Source organism: Trichosurus vulpecula, chromosome 7 (assembly GCF_011100635.1).
Source record: "Trichosurus vulpecula isolate mTriVul1 chromosome 7, mTriVul1.pri, whole genome shotgun sequence".
In the NCBI taxonomy this organism is placed as follows: domain Eukaryota; kingdom Metazoa; phylum Chordata; class Mammalia; order Diprotodontia; family Phalangeridae; genus Trichosurus; species Trichosurus vulpecula.
Genome location: NC_050579.1, coordinates 85,583,581 through 85,603,521, shown reverse-complemented (window position 1 = coordinate 85,603,521; position 19,941 = coordinate 85,583,581). Strand labels below are relative to the sequence as shown.

Sequence of the window (19,941 nt, the reverse complement as noted above, 5' to 3'; positions counted from 1 at the left end):
ACACAGAGGCGCACACACCGGGGCAAAAAGGGGTGGGGAGGGAGGGGGAAAAGGAAGGGGGAGAAAGAGAAAAGGCAGGCGCTAGATGCACCCAGGCGGGTGAAGGAAGAAAGCCCGCGGCGAAGGCTAAGGAAGGAGGCGGCGGCACCAGCTCCGGCGAGAGCGGCGCGCGGACGTCGGACCCGCAGCCCAGCCCCAAGCTCGGAACGCCTTGGAGCCGGAGCCCGTCGGCTCTCGCTCTTGTATTGGATTATTTTTTTTTTCTCCTTCCCCCTCCCCTCGCGGACGGCGGGACGCGAGCTTTCCCCGCGGGACGGACCCACCCCCACCGGCGGCGCATCGGCCCCGCGGGAGGCGCTAGTTAAGGGGGGTGGCCCCGAGACTCCGGCAGGGGCGGGGGGCGACGGGGAAGGAAGGCCCGGCCCGGCCCCCCGGGGAGGAGGCGACAGCTCGCAGCCCTCGGCGGCGGCGGCGTTGTTGTTGGCCGGAGCGGCTCGGGTCTACGGAGAGCCAGGCGAGGGAGGATGTCGTCGGCTGGCAGCCGGGAGGAGGAGCGGCGGAAACTGGCCGATATCATCAACCACTGGAACGCGAACCGGCTGGACCTGTTCGAGATCAGCCAGCCCACCGAGGTGAGTGACCCCGAACCGGAGCCCCCCGACCCCGGGCTCCCCGCAGGCCGCACCGCCGCCGGAGCCCGGCCCCCTGCGCCCGTGCGGCTCCGCTCTCGCCGCCTCCTTTCCTCGCTCACGCCTCTTACCCCCGCCGCCTCCCTGCGCTGGGAAGCCCCGGCCGCCCTGCCCGGCCGTGGGGGGCGGGGACTCCGACGCCCCCTCCCCTCCCCCATCAGGAAACTGACTCGGCGTACACCTCCCCGGGAACGGACCCGTGCCCCCTCCCCCAGCCAACCACCCGAGTTTCACCTCTTCTTACCGCTCCCCTCTGCTCGAAACCTACCCTCCCCCTCTCCCCCCCGTTTCTAGACCTCAATAACCTGAAATTGTTTTCCCTTTCTCTCCCGAGAATCTGACCCGGGTGTCACCTTTTACCTGCCCCCACCCCTGAAAGTGACCCGTGTTTCTTCTTTTATCCCTTTGTCAAAAGGACTGAAGCTCTATAGAATTCACCTGCTTCCCCCTCCCCCATCCCCCTCTAATTCCTAGATATTTCCCGTTTTCCGCACCACCCACGAAAAAGCCTCTATCTGTTCCCTCCTCCTGCCCCCCGCCCCCAACCCTCCACACCTCCCCATTCGGGTTTTCATCTTTGAACCTCATATGTGGGATGGTCCTCCTTTACTTCATCTCCGGCTAGCTGCGGTCCTGTTTCTACATGTGCCTGCCCCTCTAGAAAATTTCTATTTCACTTTTCCTAATTTTCTTCCCTCCCCTCTTTGTGCCTGTATCTTCTTGGCACCCGAAAGGGCACCCAGCTTTATCTCATTTTTGGGAAACACGTACACCCCTCCCCCTTTGCCCTCCCCCCCATCTCCCAGTGGTTGGCACTAGAGGAGCTTACGAGTTAACGGGAATCCTGTCGGTTGATTAGAAGGTGGGTCTCCGGGTCTGGGGTTGTGGACAGCTGAGTTTAGGAATCAGAAGATAAACCAGATCCTTTTTCTTCTATCTTAACGAAAAACCAGGGAATTGCCAACCTGCCAACTAACTATTTCAATCAGAAATACTATTCTGGTTGAGGCAACAAAAACAGAATGTGTTAAAAACAATGTAAAATTAAGAGGTAAAAGACTAACCCAGGGAAAGTATTCTCAACCTTCCGCCCCACCAAGTGGAAAGTTTTTTTGGACTCGTAGAGAATTGATTAAACCTCTCTTAGCTACAGCCTGTTGGCTGTTTTGGTGTGTTTAACTAACTTTCTGAAATTCCTTATCCTTGTCACTTTTAAAAGGGCGTGATGGAACAGGGTGTTTTGCCTCAAATGGGTTTGAAAACTTCGAGGCTGCCAACGGTTAGTGTAAAGTAAATACCGTGATTTTTAGTTACGGGAGTTTAGAGATAGCAGTAAAAAGAGAGCCTGTTAACTTTTTTTTTTTAATGGAAAAGGTGTGGTTTTCTTTGTTCTCAATTGTATGCTTTTTGGTTGCCAGAGAAATGCGTAACATTGACTCCGCCTCCTCCCTCCCCCCATCTTTTGGCAGGTCAAAGTGTATAGTTTGATAGAAAGTGTGGGGGGAGGGTTTGGTAGGTAGTTATGTTCCTGTTGTCCATGACTGCATAGTTCTTGCTCATAGGGTGGAGGCCGATCATGTGCATGTTCCCAGAGAAAAGAAGGAAATTAACACTTGTTTTTGGCCTAGCCCTGAATGTGGTTGTTTATTAATAAAGACCACTCAGAGAAACTCAGGTACAGCTGTTTTAGTCACAAAATCATATTGAAATTGAGCTTAAGTTCTGGATATGATTAGAAAAAGGTAACAGGACCTGCAAAACAGGTTACATTTGTAAATTAGACTTAATGACACACTTATTCAGGTGAACTCGAATAGTTAATTTTTAAAGTACTACTTAAAGCCTTAAAAGTTTGAGTCCTCAGAATATTTTTTGTTATGTAACTGAGTCCACTCATTGCCTATATAGTATGTTTAGTCTGTTGGGAGGTTTTAACAGATTGTCTGTTTTTGAATTTAGAATTGAAGGATCTTAGACATGGTTATTATTTAATCAGCTCTCTTGAGTTTGAAAAGTATGTATTGGGAATGTGATTGTGACAATTTTTCCTCTTTTCACCAATCTTTTAAAATATATTTCATTTTATGATATTTATGTTTAGCTTTTACATATCTTGTGGATATGATTCTTTTGCTTCAACTTAGCCTTCCACTACAAAATGTTTACATGAAAATATGTTGTTTTATTTATGCATGAGAAAACTTTGTAATTTTCTTTTCTGGATTGACAGCAAAGTGAATTTCCCTGGATTTGTCAATGTGGGAGTCCCAAAGACAGCCACCTTTGGATGACTGCAGCGTAGGGATTAGCAATTAGCATTTTCCAGACCCATCTTTTTATTGTTCTTGACCTGAGTACTTAAGAGAACAGTATATTTCAGACTATCTATGGAAAGTCTGCTTTTAATTCATGTGTTGTATTAACTTACATGCACAATAAAATGATTTTTAATTGTACGGGTTAAGTTTCTAAATAAAACTATCACCTTATTATAAACTAACTGATGATAAGTGTCTTTTAGAAGAAGAGAGCATAAAGTCATTTTCTGTATTAAGACATGGAGTGACCTTTTGAAGATCACACAGGTAGAGTAATTTTGAACTCAAGCTCTGTGACTCCAAATTAGATACTTTATTAACTGTGTACATTAGTTGTCATTAGTAAAATTAATATAGCTCAAGTTTCATTTCTGGTTGATAAAATGAGTTTTTCAATTTCAAAACTAATATGCTGCTTTAATGATTACTAATCTGTATTGAGAATTTAGTTTGTTCTTTTAGCAGTTTTGTAACATCAAAAATGAGAATGAAATTTCGTAACCCATACTGTTTTAAAGGTAACACATTTGAATGCAGTTTTTGTTTTGAAAACAAAATTCATCCAGCAAACTTAATTGTAAGCCAACAAACATTCATTAGGATATATGGTACTTTTAAAGATAAAAGTGCTGTGCTTTTCTGGTGGTCTATCTTTTGCTTAGGGATAAACGTTAGGGGAAATTTGTTATTTAGATATTTGGAGCAAGGCATACAATTTAAGGACTAGTCTATTTATGACAGAAAAATGGGACTCCTTTTCTAGACTAATACTGCTATCTCCTTTGCCTCCCATTTCCCCCTGGGTCTTGAAATTTTGGCTTTATTTTATAGACTCTAAATCACAATTTGAGATTGCAATTAGGAATTATTCAAATGATCATTTGCTAAACTTAAATTTTCCTTAGTTCAGTTTTGTCATTACGACGTTAGTAGATATTTTTGCCCCAACATCTTAAACCTATCAGTAGGTTTAAGGAAGGCTTTAGATTACACTTAAATTTGTTGAGTACTTAAATGCCAAATATTTTGTTAGAAGTTGACCAGTTTTAAAATATATACTGGACTTTTTATGTGAGTAGGTTTTAATAGTCTACGTGGGCAAAGTACTAGGTTATAGTACTCATTTTCGAAAACATTTTTTTTTTAAGGTCAGAAGTTCAGATCCAGTTCATCTGGAGTAGCTGAAAATCACCTTTCAATGGCTATTTAGCTCTGTGTTGGTGATCTCAGTTCAGTCTCTAGTAGTTGTCGTTCAGTCGTTTTTCATTTGTGTGCAACTCTTCATGACCTCATTTGGGGTTTTCTTGGCAAAGATACTGGAATGGTTTGCCATTTCCTTCTCCAGCTCGTTTTACAAATGAGAAAACTGAGTCAAACATGTTTAAGTGACTTGACCAGGGTCACACAGTAAATGTCTAGTAGACTGATAGGTCTGTAAACAATGAACTACCATCATGCTATCTCAAGATTCACTGAGAAGGCTGTATCGAAAAGGAAGCATCGGTTATTCCTGTGTGGCCCAGTGCCATTCATCCTTTAGCTTGCTACTTCTTCAAGCATAGTAGCTAGTGTATTTGCTGGAAAAAATCCTATGATAGTATTGGTTATTTATAGTTAGGCCTTCAATGAATTAGGCAAACGGATGGGTTAGGGATGCTGAGGATGTTTCTTACAGATTCAACTATAATCTTTGGGAAAATGGTGTACTTAACTTTTAGCATTGCATTCACTTTTTAGTCTGAAGGAGTTTGACTTTACAAACACAAAAGAGAAGAGAAATTAGTCTTGGAAAGATATTTTAGGAATAAGTAAGTTGGCTTATACTTTTATTATTATATAGTTTTACTTTTTACTTGACTTTGGATCCTGTATTATTTCGGATTTTAAATGGATGGTCTTCCTAATTTAAATTGTTTTAATAAGGAGTGACAGTAGTTAAAATGACTTAATGTAGTGACTTCTGTATAAAGCTAGAGCTCAACAAAAACCATTGATTTTTATAAATGTTTTCTTGTTGACCTTTTCTTACATGTAATTAATTATGTAAATTTAACTCATTTCTTTTTTAAATTTTTACCACAGAGTTGAATTTATTGTGGAAGGTTCATGATAGGCATTCTTGCTGATGAATATGGAGCCTTAGAAAAGTTTATATATACATATGTTATGGAATATTCCCTGAGGGGAAACCACAGTGTATTTCTTTAAAATTTTAATTGAAATTAAAAAATCATTGCCTAGGCAAGTCTTAAGATTTTTGGTTTGGTGTTGGTTTTTACTAGATTTACAAAAATAATTACACTTTAAGAACTCATTCTAATCAAATATTACTCTTGGTGGTTGACCACTAGAGATCTTTTAAAAGCTTAAATGTAATTTTGCCATCTTTACGTAAATTTGTCCCATTTTACACATTAAATTTGGAAAACTAACCCAATCAAAATGAGCACCTGGTTCAATACTGATATATTTTTACAGCTGACTATTTTGTATTGCAATGCTGATTATGCATTAAAGGAAGTAGTGTGGTGAGTCATATAACCCGTAGAAGAGGTGTGTGAAAAATAACTTAGGGTTTTGTCAGCTGAGGTGGAGTAGGAAGCCCTAAAGTGAGGTAATTTGAGTGACTTTACAAAGCTGAATTTAGCTTTTAGACCTATCCTAAGGCAGTGAATGTTTTATAACATTGTATAGATTCCCTGAATTTGAAACTGTTTGAAAAATTGAAGTGCTCTATTTTTAAATTGTTATTTGCAAAGTCTTTTTTTTGCTCTTTTGGGCTGACCATTTCTGTCTTTTATTTCCTAATGAGTGGAACCTCATGTGGTTATAAATCCTCCATATTCATTTTGCCTCTTGAAATGTTTTACTTTTGCTTACAAGTTATTTGTATACACTTGGGATGTATGGGATGTTCAGGGTGGAGTAGCACCTCTGGTACAAGGGCTTTCCTAGTCCTTTTCAGGGCTGCTCATCCACCTGTGACTGTGAGAAGCTATAGTATGCACAGCAACCACACCCTAGTGAAACTTCCTCAGTGCAGGAACTAAACCAGGTTGAGGATAACTGATGGGCCTCAAATGTGCTTCACCCCTTCTACCCCGCCAGAGGAATGAGGAGATGAGAACAGTTTGTTCAAAGGGCCATGAAGGCGGCTGAAGTGAAGCTTGGTCAGACATTGAAGATGCCAAGGTCATCTACTGCATCCTGATCATCTTGATTTTTGTCTTGCCACTGGACTTGGGTAGAGAGAGTGAGGTTGACTTTGGGCAACTCTGCCTCACTTAATTCATGCACAAGTTAAGACATCACCCCATGATGTCATTCCCTGTCTTCAAAACAGAGGTGGAACAACATTTGTATACAGTTTACAATTCATTTGTATCAATTTTTATTTCATCATATAATATTAGATGAAAAATTATGACTGTTTTTCGGTTAAGAAAAACTGATAAAATTAATAGTCCCTTAAAAGAATGTTTAATACAAAATTGTTAAATTGAATGAGAATGCAGGCTAAGGAAAAAGTTACTTTTACCATAATAAAAGTCATAGGCTTTAATAGAACTAACTTTATTTTAGTGTTAAGCAGACTAACAGTAGTAATGAAAGAAAATCTGCTCATTCTCTTGAAATGTGGAGAAAGTGTGGGATTCTTGGAGATTAGTTAAGTCATTAAGCACCTACTAAGTTTCAGGCAACTAGCTGTTGTTTAACCTTCATTCTTGAGGAGCAGAACTCTGGGAAGGTGATGTCTTGACTTGCAAGGGAATTGGATTTAAGTGCAGCAGGGCTGTGCAAAGTTAACAGCTGTACTCGCGCTGCCCCGCCTCCGCCCCCCCCCCCCCCCCCCCAGCCATCTGGATCCAGTGGCAAGATATGGTCGGGGCAACTGGAGGTGATCCTGGATTAGTGCTAACTTTTAAAGAAAAGGCAGAGGACAGTCCTTGCCTTCAAAAAGCTTACAGTCTGATGGGGGAGACAGCATGCAAACAAGTATATATACATCAAGCTATATAGGATAGATAGGAAATAATAAACTGAAAGAAGGCACTAGATTTAAGTGATCTGGAAAAGCTTCTTTTAGAAGGTAAGATTTTAGCTGGGGTCCGAAGGAAGCCAGAGAAGTCAGAAGGTGGAAATGAGGAGGGAAGAGCATTCCAGGTACAGGTGATAGCCATTGAAAATACTGGGAACTGAGAAATGGAGAGTCTTGTGAGAGGAATAGCCAGGAGGCCAGTGTCACTGGATCATTGAGTGCAGGACAGGGTGTTAGAAGACTTGAAAGTAGATTATCAAAGTCTTAACTCCAGAAGATTTTATATTTCATCTTGGAGGTGATAAGGAGCCACTGGCATTTACTGAGTAGGGCTAAAAGTCCAAGAAAATCACTTTAGTGGCTGAATGGAGGATGGACTGGAGTTAGGAGAGACTTGTGGCAGGGAAACCAATCATCAGGCTATTGCAGTAGACCAAGTGTGAGAAGAGGGCCTGCAAGAGAGTGGTGACAATACCAGGAAAATCAAGAAATGTTGCAACAATGAAATCAGTGTGTCTTGGCAACAGAGGTGGATGTGGAGGGTGAGAATTAGCGAGGAGTTGACGATGAGTCCTAGGTTGTAAGCCTGGGGGACTGAGATCATGGTGGTGCCCTCCACAGTCAGAGAAATTTGAAGGGGAAAGGACTTGGGGGGAAAAGATAATGAAGGAAATGGTTAAGTAGGAGGGATAAGGAAGAAAGAACCAACCCTTAATGTTATTTATTGAGCACTTTTTTATCTACGGAATTTAATACTGCTTGATACTTAGATTGAAGTGAAACTATAAAATCTATTTGTATGACTTTAGATGAAGTAATGGACATCAGTTTGTTAAAAATTTGACAAATAGGAGTGTGATGTGCTAGAGAATTTTTCTTTAAAGGATATATGATTAACTTCATGTGATTTTGTAATTGGACATTTTTAAGGTTGGGCCAAGCTAGATTTTGTTTTGATATTTGCTGTTTCAGTTTCTGGGATAACACTTACTAGGTTTGAAATGATCCGAAATTGGGGTGGGGAGTATTATAAATGAAGGGGGTAGTGATTAAAATGAAGCATATGTTAAGTCAGCATTGTTTTTTCCCCAGATATTAAGCACCAACTGCCTAAGGTGTTGTGTTGGACTGGGAACTTTGATGGATATCACTTTCAGGGAGCTTAAATTCTAATGAGATGCAAGCATTGTACGCAAGTAATTGATAAAAGGAAGAGTTAAAGAAGTATTATGAGAAATTTGAGGAGAGGAAGATCTCTTATGCTGGGGTTGGGTAGAGAGAATGTCTGGGAAGACTTCATGGATGAGGCATCTGAATTAGAGGGTAATGAGAAGGACTTCAAAGGGTAGACCTCAGGAGAGAAATCTTGCAGTATGAGCATGACAATGAATTATAGACCAGTTACAGTGTAGACTATATGACCTTTGAACATTGGAAATTTGAACCCAGTTTTTTGCTCTCCAGGTCTGAATGTGGTAACTAACAGTGATGTAGCAGAGTCTTGAGAACCAGTGATACAAGCTTAGACAGACTGCACGCATGCTAGTTGACAGGCAGGTGTGAGCATTCTGCCAAAGCAGAAGGATTTCTGCTCATGTGCGGAAGCTTTCTCTTAAGATTTGTTGTGTTATGCAGCTGAACTGAAGCAAACAGATGTTTGACAGCCAGCTGGGTATCTGGTTGCCTAAACCAAATCACCTGGCTGAGCCTTTATTTTATTTAAAAAACAAAACAAAACTGTAAGATTGATCTGGCCACAGAAAATTTCAAACCTCATTCTGAAGGATGTATTTTAATTTTGCTTCAGTTAATTTAACATATATTAAGTGAGGTGAAACATTGTTTAGGAGTTGATGAACATGAAAAGTATTTCCTTAACTATATAAACAACTTACATGAGAATTTCAGGGATTATTTGAAGTTTCATATTTAATTTGCAGCTATCAGTCATGAATGAAAATTGTTTTGAGTTGAAATTGGATATTTTAGGTTTGGTAGGCAAGTATCCCAATTTACTTATATGAAAAAACATCTGTTATAGGAAAAGGGGTTTTATACATCTGTCACTATAAAAATTACTCAAAGTCAACTAGCACTTAATAAGTGCCAGGCACTGTGCTTAGTGCTGTTGATACAAAGAAAGGCAAAACCAATCCCTGCCATCAAGTAACCCACAATATGATGGGGGAAACAGTCTACAGAAAGGTTATGTACAAACAAGCTATTTACAGGATAAATTGTAAATAATCTCAAAGGGAAGGTAGTAGCCTTGATGGGTATCTGAAAGGTTTCTTGCAGAAGGTGGTATTTTAACTGTGGCTTGAAGGAAGCCAGGGAAGTTAGGAGGCGGAGATTTCAAGGACAGTGAATTTTGCAGGTTTGGCATGGGGGGGACAGTCCATGTAAAGGCATGGTCAAGAGAAGGAGTGGTCTTAGGGAACAGCAAGGAGACAGCAGACCAGTGTTTCTGTATCATAATGTATGTGGAGGAGAGTAAAGTGTAAGCAGACCTGAAAGGTGGGATAGGACCAGGTTTTTGAAGGCTTTAAAATAGAGAAGATTTTATATTTGATCATGGAAGCAATTGGGAGCCACTGGAGGTATTAAATAAGAGAGGTGATGTGATTAGACCAGGACTTCATAGAAGAATCACCTTAAGAGCTCATGTATATCTCAGGTTTCTGCTGTTTACGTATGCCGCTAATATTTTGTGAGACATCTCTCCAGGATGAAGGATGTGTTATAAAGTGGAATTAAAAAAAAAATCTCCTGGTACTTTTCTATCCTATGAAGTCAATGGACTCACAAGTTTGACATCAAGTCTTCACCTTATAAATTACAGGATATTAGATTTAGAGCTGAAAGGGAACTCAGAGGCTTTCTAGTTAAATGTCCTTTGGAGGTTAAGCAACTTATACTTAGCAAAAAAATAGGCAGAAAGCTTTTGAGGGTGGATTTGAACCCAGATCTTCTGACTCTAGAGTCAGTGTTTTTTCCATTCTACCACTCTGCCTTTGTCCCCAGCTTCTTGGCTTTTTGCAGTTCTTGAATGTTTTTCATTCCTGTACATCCTAGAATTAGAGAACTCTAAAACTGGGCAAGAAGGGAACCTTAGAGAGTATAGGGCAGCCCTTCTCAGTTAACAGATGAGGAAAGGTTTAGTAACTTGCCTAAGATCATTAAGACACACACAGCATGTTAGAGGTAGTAGGGACCTTAATGAGTCAGGTAGGGTTATATAACTGAGATTTTCTTACACGTAGGCAAGCCTCTTTTCAGTATACATAACTGGGCTTTGAAGGCTGGGTAGAATTTTTAATAAGTGGAGATGGGGGGGAGGCTAGTCTAGGAGTGTCATGAGCAGAGGCATAGATCAGGGAATGTGGAACCTGTACAGAAAGCGTATATTTGAGTCTTGACCATAAAATACATGTTAGGAAATGTTCAATTAAGGAATTTAGACATTTGTTGTAGGTAGTGGGGAGCTGTTGAAAAATTCTGGGTAGTTGATTAACATGATCAGACTTGTGCATTAGAAAGATTGATCTAATGGTACAGGGGATTCTGGAAAGAACTTGTGGAGCTCAGTTAGGCAGCTATAATAATAATAATAATAATAGTTAACATTATATTGTGCTTTAAGGTTTGCAGAGCATTTTATTTAATCTCATTTGATCCTCACAACAACTCTGTGAAGTAGGTGCTATTATTATCTTTATTTTACAGATGAGGAAACTGATCCCAAGAATTAAGTGACTTGCCATAGCTAGTGAATGTCTGAGTTAGGATTTGAAATCAGGTGTTCGTAACACTTTGAAATGAGGTGTAATGAAGCCCTCTGGATGGTGGCCCAGGGCAGAGAATGGAAAGATATTACAGAGAGAAAAATCTATACCACTTAGTAACCTAATTTCATGCGGTGGAGAGAGGAAAGGGAAAAGTTAAAGATGATTCTGAGGTTGTAAGTTTGGACAAGTGATATGCTTGTAGTGCTTTTGATAAAAATAGTGAAGTCAGAGAAACTCTTTTTAAGATGAAAGATAATTGGTTTTTAGACAGGTTGAAGTACAATGTAATATACATATAGAGATGCCCATTTTTTCACTGTGCACTTGAAAATTCCCCATCCTTGTGTAAAGAACTGGCAAGAGATTTGTTCCAATCCAACAAATACTTTCTGATAAGATACAAAAGCAAAATAAAAGAGAGTACCTGCCCCTGACCTGCTTACATTCTACTAGGTTAGAGATAATAGATATGGGAATTAATCCCTGTAGAAGTGATGATACCTTGAAGTGGATGAGATCATCAAGGGAGGACAGACTTCTTAAGAAAAGACTTACAGCAGGGAACATGAGAAAAGGAAGCTGAGGCAGCAAAATTAATAATGGTGGTCATAGGAGAATTGTCACAGAACAAAAAGGGTGAGGAGTTTTTGAGAAGAAGGGGATCTTCAACTTAATTGCTGTGGAGTCATGAGAATGAGAATTGGAGATAGTAATTTCAGTAAATTGGGGGTTAAAGCATGGATTGATGATGAGGAAGCAGAGTTATAGACTGTTCTGTATGTTAGAAATATTCTCAAGAGTTGAATGGGCCCTTAGAGGTTTTGGGTTTAAATGCAGGATTTTAAATTTCATCTTATTAGATTTGGCCCCTTAGAGTTCTAGAATCTCAGGAGTTGGAAGAAGGCTCAGAGGCCGGTAGCTCAGCTGGCACCTAGACGAAAGTAGACTCCACAATGTAATTGACAAGCGATTCATCTTTTTCTTTGTAACTGCTTCTCTTTTGAATTCTGTAACCTAAGAAAGAAAACTGAAAATGCATCAAACAATTATTTTAAAAGTATGAATAAAAAAAGCATGAATGGACTGAAGTATTTAAAAGCTATTTAAAACACTTACTGTGTTTGTTACACACATACACATATATTTTAAATGATTTATTATAAAAGATGTTAAACTTAAGCACAACTACTTAGACATTACCTTTCATCTGGACTATTGCACTAGGTTCCTAGTTGATTTTCCTGCTTCCGGTCTCTCTTCTCTTTACAGATCCGTCCTCCACATGGCTACCAAATTGACATTCCTGAAGCAAAGGTCTTACCTCTGTTCAAGTTGCTTCAGTGGTTCCCTCTTGTCTCTAAGATAAAATATAAACTCCTCCTTAGTTTGGCTTTTAATTTCCTTTAAAATCTGGCTCCAGTAAACTATTCCTTGCTTTCCCAAATTACTTAGAGTATCAACTTTTACTCCTAAATCATGAACCCATTTTGACTTTATTTTGGTATATGGTAATAGTTTACTTATCAGATTTGTGGAAAAGTAAAGAATTCATGACCCAACAAGAGATAGAGAGCATTACAAAATGCAAAATGGATAATTTTGATTATGTCAAATTGAAATGTTTTTGTACAAAAACAGCCAATGCAACAAGAATTAGGAGGGAAGCAGAAAATTGGGAGAAAATCTTTGCAACTAGTATCTCTGATAAAGGCCTCATCTCTAAAATATACAGGGAGCTAAGCCAAATATATAGGAATACAAGCCATTCCCCAATTGAGAAATGGTCAAAGGATATGAACAGGCAGTTTTCAGAGGAAGAAATTAAAGCTATCTACAGGCATATGGAAAAATGCTCTGGATCGCTGCTGATTAGAGAAATGCAAATCAAAACAACTCTTAGATACCACATCTCTCCTGTCAGATTGGCTAAAATAACAAATCAGGAGAATGATAAATGCTGGAAAGGATGTGGGGAAATTGGAACATTGTTGCATTGCTGGTGGAGTTGCGAGCTGATCCAGCCATTTTGGAGGGCGGTGTGGAACTATGCCCAAAGGGCTATAGAAATGTTCATACCCTTTGACCCAGTAATACCACTTCTAGGGTTGTATCCCAAAGAAATCACACAAGCACGAAAAGGACCCATATGTACAAGAATATTTATAGCAGCTCTCTTTGTGGTAGCCAAGAATTGGAAAGCAAGGGGATGCCCATCAATTGGGGAATGGCTGAACAAGCTGTGGTATATGAAGGTGATGGAATACTATTGTGCCATAAGAAATGGGGATGATGCAGACTTCATAACAACCTGGAAAAACCTACACTACATAATGCTGAGTGAGTGGAGCAGAGCCAGGAAAACGTTGTGCACAGCCACAGATATGTGGATTCCGTGAGGACCAACCCTGACATACTGCGCTTCTCTCAGCAACCTAAAGGGGCAAGGACAACTCCAGGGGACTCATGATGGAGAATGCTATCTTCATTCAGAGAAAGAACTGCGAAGTTTGAATACAGACTGAGGCACACTACATGCTCGCCTTTTCTGCTTCTCTTTTGTTTTTGTTTTTGGGTTTTTTTTTTGTTTTTTTTTTTTTTGGTTCTATTTCTTCTTTCTCATGATTCATTCCATTGGTCAAAATTCTTCTCCACGACTTGACTAGAGCATAAATTAATTCAATGCGAAGTTATACATGACAGTTATATGAGACTTCATGCCGTCTTGGGAAGGGAGGGGGGAGGGAGGGGAGAAAAACGGGAACTCAAAACTATGTAGTACCGTGTGTGGTAAACTAAAAATAAATAAATTTAAATAAAAAAAAATCTGGCTCCAGGTTTATTGCACGTTATCCACACACTCTCCTTTGAACAAAACTAGCTTGGTTGTGGGGCAGATAGGTGGTACAGTGGCTAGACTGCTGTGCCTGGAGTCCGGAAGATTCCTTTTTCTGAGTTCAGATCTGGCCTCAGACACTAGCTGTGTGATCCTTGGCAAGTCATTTAACCCTGTTTGACTCAGTTTCCTCATCTGTAAAATGAGCTGGAGGAGATGACAAACCACTCCAGTATCTTGAATAAGGAAAACCCCAAATGGGGGCTGGAAGAATAGGTGATGCCTGAACAACAACTGCAGGTTGCTTATTATTCTGTTTCTCTACAATATCCTGTCTGCTTTTCCCACGCCTAACAAAGGCTGTCCTTCATGCCTGGGAGGCAGTCCTCATTTTTGCCTCTTAAAATTCAACCCCAACTTCTTCAAAGCATAGCTTCCTATAGGGAATTTGTCTTGATTCCCCTGCCTCCAGTTGTTAGTGTCCCACACAACCTTGTGTCTACTTTTTATATATTTTGTATTTGCTTTTTTATGTATGCTTTCTACCCAATAGGTTGCAAGTTCCTGGGGAGAGGGAGAGAGAGAGTGTGTGTGTGTGTGTGTGTGTGAGAGAGAGAGAGAGAGAGAGAGAGAGAGAGAGAGATATCTCCAGTGCTTAGCCACACAGTAGGTATTTAATGTCAGTGCATAAAGCATAACTTTCTTAGTCACTTCCCTCTAAGTCTCTGTTAGGATTCTTTGTCCATTCATTCTTTTGTACTTTTTCCTCTTATTGGTAGTGGTAAGATTGTACTCTGTTCTTCGTTGCAGTTGTGATTTTTTCTTCCAATTTCCATTTCATAAAGGTCTTAAATTTGTTTATTCCTTATGTTTTCTAGTCTTAATTGTATTATATTTAGTCATGTTAAAGTACCTTAATTTATGTAAATTTTTCCCTGTTCTTGGACATTTAAGTTGCTTCTAGATTTTTGCAATTTCAGATTAATACTTTGGGGAAAATCATGAGACAGATTGCTCTCAGTGACTTTTTTTTCCAGCTTCTTTGAATTGAGCTGTTAACTATATCTAGCCTTTCTCATCATTTCCAGTTTTCTATTACCAACTGCCTGTAAAACATTTCCACCTGAATGTCTCAAAATCAACATGTCCAGATCAGAACTGAGGGTGTCACCATCCTACTGATCACCCATGCTAACAGTTCTACTTGTCCTTATTCTTTCCTCTCTCTCACCTTTCATAAACAGTTGCAAAAGTTCTGTCAGATTAAATGCACAGCATCTCTTATATCTATTCCTTTTTTCACACCTCACATGACCACCACTTTAGTTGAGGTCCTCATCAGCTCTTACCAGGACTATTGTAGCTGACTACTCTTGTCTTCCATTCTTTCCTCTCTGACCCATCTTACACACAGCTGCTATAGTCTTCCAAAGCCATAGATCTGACTTCACTTCTCTATCCAACAAGCTTCAATGGCTCACTATGGCCTCTAGGATAAAATAGAGAACTCTTGTTAGGCGTTGAAAGCCCTTCACAAGCACATCTCTGGCCTCATGGTACATCATTTTTTGCACATTGTACAGTTTAGCCTGAATTGGCTTGCCTGTTGTTCTCTGTACTTGGGACTCCTCTCCTTTCCTGTATGCCTTTCCCCAGGATGTTAGCCATGCCTGGAATTCACTCCCTTTGCACCTCAGCCTCAGACAACTTGACTTCCTACCAAGATTATCAGTTGTGCCATTTCTGGCAGAAAGATTTTTCTGATGCCCTAATTTGTTTTTATTTTTGTCCTTTTTTCTGTGTGTTGATGTGCAAGTTTTTTTAATGTAGTTATACAAATCTTGTCTCTAATAACTCTTAATTGTTGAATAGAAAAAATCTTTTTTTGTTGAAATGGGTGGATTTTCTACATATAGCATTATCTTACTTGAAAATAATTAGCCCTTTTCATTTGCAGTGTTAATTTTTCTAATATTTCTTTTCTATATTATTATAATCAATAAATAAGTATTCACTAAAACCTTTACTATTGTAGGGACAGTACTTGGTGCTGGGGACACAGGTAAGAATAAAATAGTTTCAGCCTTCAAGGATTTTACATTTTACAGAGGGGAGAAAACATGTACACATAATTATATATGAGATACAGAATTTTGGGGTGGGGGAGGCATAAGTAGTTAGGAGAGGAAAAATTCCCCAGGGAAGGCTTCATATCAGAGACAATGTAAGTTAGTGTATAGAGTTTTGGACTTGGGTTCTGGAAGACCTAGATTCATATCCTGTCTCAGCCACTTATTATCTATGTTAATCTGGGCAAATCACCTAACCCTTCTGGGACTCTGTTTCCTTAACTATAAAATGAGCTATTGGACTTGATGGCTTCTAAGATACCTTTCAGCTCTAAATCTCTATTTAGATCTTGCAATCTTGGTTAGCATTTGAATTAAACTTAGAAACCAAGAATTCTAAGAGGCAATTAATTGCTAATATTTCTGATGCTATGCCAAATGAAAGTGAGCATTCTTGTTTTGTACCTGTTAGTGGAAATGCATCTAATATTTTTCCATTGCATATTATGTTCACTTTTGTCTTACTAGATATTTTTTTTGCTATTAAGGAAGCTCGTCATATATTTTTAGTAGATTGTTAAACATACTCTTAAAATGAATTGTGAATTGGTCCAATCATTTTGGAGAGCAATCTGGAATTATGCCCAAAGAGTTACAAAACTGTATATATCCTTTGACCCAGCAATACCACTATTAGGTCTGTTTCCCAAGCTGATCAGGGAAAAAGGAAAAAAAAAAAAACCCTGTATGTCCTAAAATATTTATAGCAGCTCTCTTTGTGGTGACAAAGAACTGGACATTGAGGGGATTCTCATCTTTTGGGGAATGGCTAAGCAAGTTGTAGTATATGGCTGTGATGAAATACTACAGTGCTATAAGAAAAGATGAGCCTGACAGTCTTAGAAAAACATGGATGGACTTGCACAAAATAATGAAGCGTGAAATGAGCAGAACCAAGAGAACATTGTTATGTATGGTAACAGCCATTTTGTTGGAAGAGTAAATGTGAATGACAGCTATTCTGAGTCATATGAATATTCACATCAACTACAAAGGACCTATGAAGGAAGATGCCATATACCTCCAGAGAAAGAATTAATATATGGAAGTATATATTTTATAGTTTTACATACACATTTGGGTTAAATGTTGACCTTTTCTAGTGTAGGGTTGGAAGGGAGGGAGGGAAACAGCTTGCAACTTAAATGTAACCCCCAAAATAACAAGATATATGAAAAAAATGCTCTTAAAATGAGTGGAAAGAGTCATATTGTCTTGGGTTCAGAAAACCTGTGATCGAGCGCTTGTTCTGTCATTGCCTTCTGTGTGACCTCTGGCAAATCACTTAACCTCTTGGGGGCCTCAGTTCCCTCATCTGCAAAATAAGTGGTTTGGACAATTTGATTTCTAGGGATGTCTTTCAGCTTTAATATTTTACGATTCTGTAGGTTCAATGAACCATGACAAGTATTTCTATTACCGATAGGTATAGGGACTGGACCTATTATTCCATTGGTGGAGGGTACTCCAGGTGAAAAATGTCCTCATCCTACGGAGGTGGGCTTTTCTGTAATCTTAGGGAACCTGTTTAGAATTACATTGGTTTGCTGGGAGTAGGGAGTATTGGGTTGTTGGGAGGGTTCGAACCCAGATATTACTGGTTCCAAGATCAGTTCTCTATCCATTCATGCTACCTCTTTTAATTTAAAATATAAATGATGGCATTTTATAGAATGAAACCTCAAAATCTGTGATTTTTATCAAGATGAATATTGCCTTAAAACTTTTGTGGACAGTATCATAAATTGTAGTCCATCCCCTATCCCAGCCATCACCTGGTGACCATTCTGGTGAATCTATTGTAAACTTATTAAGGCTAATTCTCAGACAAGTCTTTTTTGCTGGATCCATGCTGGAAACCTTTCCAATTTGGCAGGATCTGTTACAGCTTACATTCAGATGTCATGACCTTCAGGGACCCAGGGTTAGTGGTCAGTCATTGGAGTAGGTTTTAGTGAAGGTTAGACTTCATTTATTTTAGTTACGAGTGATGGAAGAGATCTTAGAGATTAATCCAAACTCAATACTTTAGAAATGAGGAAAATGAGTCTAAAGCTAGTTAGTGGAAGAACTAGGACTAGAGACTAGATTCAACTTATTTCCGGCCACTTGTTATTTACATCATACCAAGAAGCTTCTTGTTTTTAATCAGGTCAGAATGTTTACATAGAACTCTCTTATGATTTAAGTATGAGAACACCTAAGAGTTAGAAACATAGAGGACCTTAGAAATAGTTTAGTTCATCCAGCTTTGTCATTTTATAGTATCTCATAGCCTGAATGTCCTTGGGCAAATGACTTGTGAGCCGGTTTTTTTTTTCTAGAGATCTCTGCTCTGTCTACTTGGCTGGATTAATGCAAAGGATTAGTTGCCAGGTTCAAATGAGATTGATATGAAAAGTGCTTTATAAGCTATAAGATATAGATATTAATGATTTTTCAGTCCTAAAAACACTTAAGGACCTACTGTGTGCAAAGCTCTATAAATGAGATAAAAATAAGTCTCTACTCAAGGAATTTGTAATCTACTGTTTAAAGTTCTATGCATATAAAGATGTGGAGGTCTTTGAACAGATTCATGTAAGAACTCATATTAGAATTCAGAGTTCTCTCAACCTTGTTGAGTGGCCATTTTTGCTTTAAAAAATGAAGACATCACACTAGAAATATTTGCTATGCTTAGTTTACAGTTCTTTAAACTTTGGCTAAATTTCTTCCCACCTCCCTTACTGGAATAGCTTTTAAAATTTACATTCACGTACTTGTCAATTAAAATTAGAAGTTTGAATTTACAAATGTAAAGCTGAGTTCTTTCTAACTTTGAAATAAGACTCTTCAAAAATTTTAAAATGAAGGCTAAATTTCAGGATATTTCTTGAGATTGACTCACTTGTTTACATTTTAGATATTTTAACACTGGTGTGATATTTTTGCTTCCATTTGTAAGATGCAGTTTTCTAAAGTTGAAGGAGTAGAGAGGGGAGGTACAGCTTAGCTGAAATGGAAGGATTCATTCTCTTTCAGGACCTGACCTGGACCACTAGTACTAGTGTCTCTGATGCAAAGAACCATGGTGTCTGATGTTTTCCAAGTAATATAGTAGGTTGTTTGTGTTGGTGTTGTTTAAGTGTGGAGTAATGGCTTTTAGGCACTTGCTTCTCTGTTCCTTTAGGGTCCTCCACACTAGCTCTGGCCTGTGCCAAAACATTGTATCCTTGTGGCTTGTGTGAGTAGGTTTTTTGTTTGTTTGTTTTTCTTCCCTCCTAGCTTCAGGACTCTCTCACCATCAGATGTTATCCATCTTCCTGAAACACACTTTAACTTGGCAACCAAATTAGAACTCAGTTGATTTGGGAAATCTTCAGATAAAAGTAGCCATTGATACACAGGAGAATTTTTTTCAAAAGGGCAAAAAAGGATTTAAAATGCAAAATACTGAAATTAATGATTAATCACTTCCTTAAGACTATTGGCATCAATGATTTATGATTGACTTAGTACTGTAGACAGTATGAAAGGAGTTAACTAGTTATTTTTTTCACCTAGTTTCAGTCATTTTTCAGTGTAAGTAAATTTTAGCCTTGTTAATTTATCCTGAGTGTAAGTTATTTTGACTTTTTCAGTTGTTTAATTATTACTCAACTATTTTGATGACTTGTGAAGATGTTAGAAACCTTTCCTGGCATAATGAAGAAAAATACAAATATTTCATTAGAATTATTATTGGTGAATTTGAATTTTTGAATGATTCCCTTGTTCATCAGTCAAGCACTTTTATTCAAAGAGATGAGCCTGCTAGGAGTACCATGGACAGTGTTACCAATGTTAAATGCTAGGCATCTCATTTTAATGCATTTTTGTCAAAGTCTAGAAGTGGCCTTTGGTTTAGTCTACTGCTGAGCTTACTGATAGTTTTTTTTTTATTTTACATATTTTTCATTGTTATTTTTAAAAAATGATATTTTGATATTACCAAGAAAAGCTTAATGGGGAATTTCAAATTTCATTCACACTGTTTTAAGATCTCTCCTTTAAAATAATATTTTCAAAAGGCCTAGCTTGAGGTTAAAAGTTAAACTTTAGAGTTAAAATTTTTGATGTATTTTAGTGCATGAGTGATAATACTACAGATGAATTAATTTACA

The 19,941-nt window shown here is 38.8% G+C and overlaps 1 protein-coding gene across 18 annotated transcripts in view; it reads left to right on the top strand.

Annotated features, from left to right (window-relative positions):
• Positions 1 to 442: 442 nt before the first annotated feature.
• The window catches only part of AFDN (afadin, adherens junction formation factor), a 169,763-nt gene continuing 150,264 nt past the window's right edge, over positions 443 to 19,941 (top strand). For all 18 annotated transcript variants that reach the window (XM_036768951.1, XM_036768947.1, XM_036768945.1 and 15 more), the window contains exon 1: positions 443 to 632. In XM_036768951.1, coding sequence (XP_036624846.1) covers positions 525 to 632 — 108 coding nt within the window. In that variant the 5' untranslated portion in view covers positions 443 to 524. The remainder of the gene's footprint in view (positions 633 to 19,941) is intronic.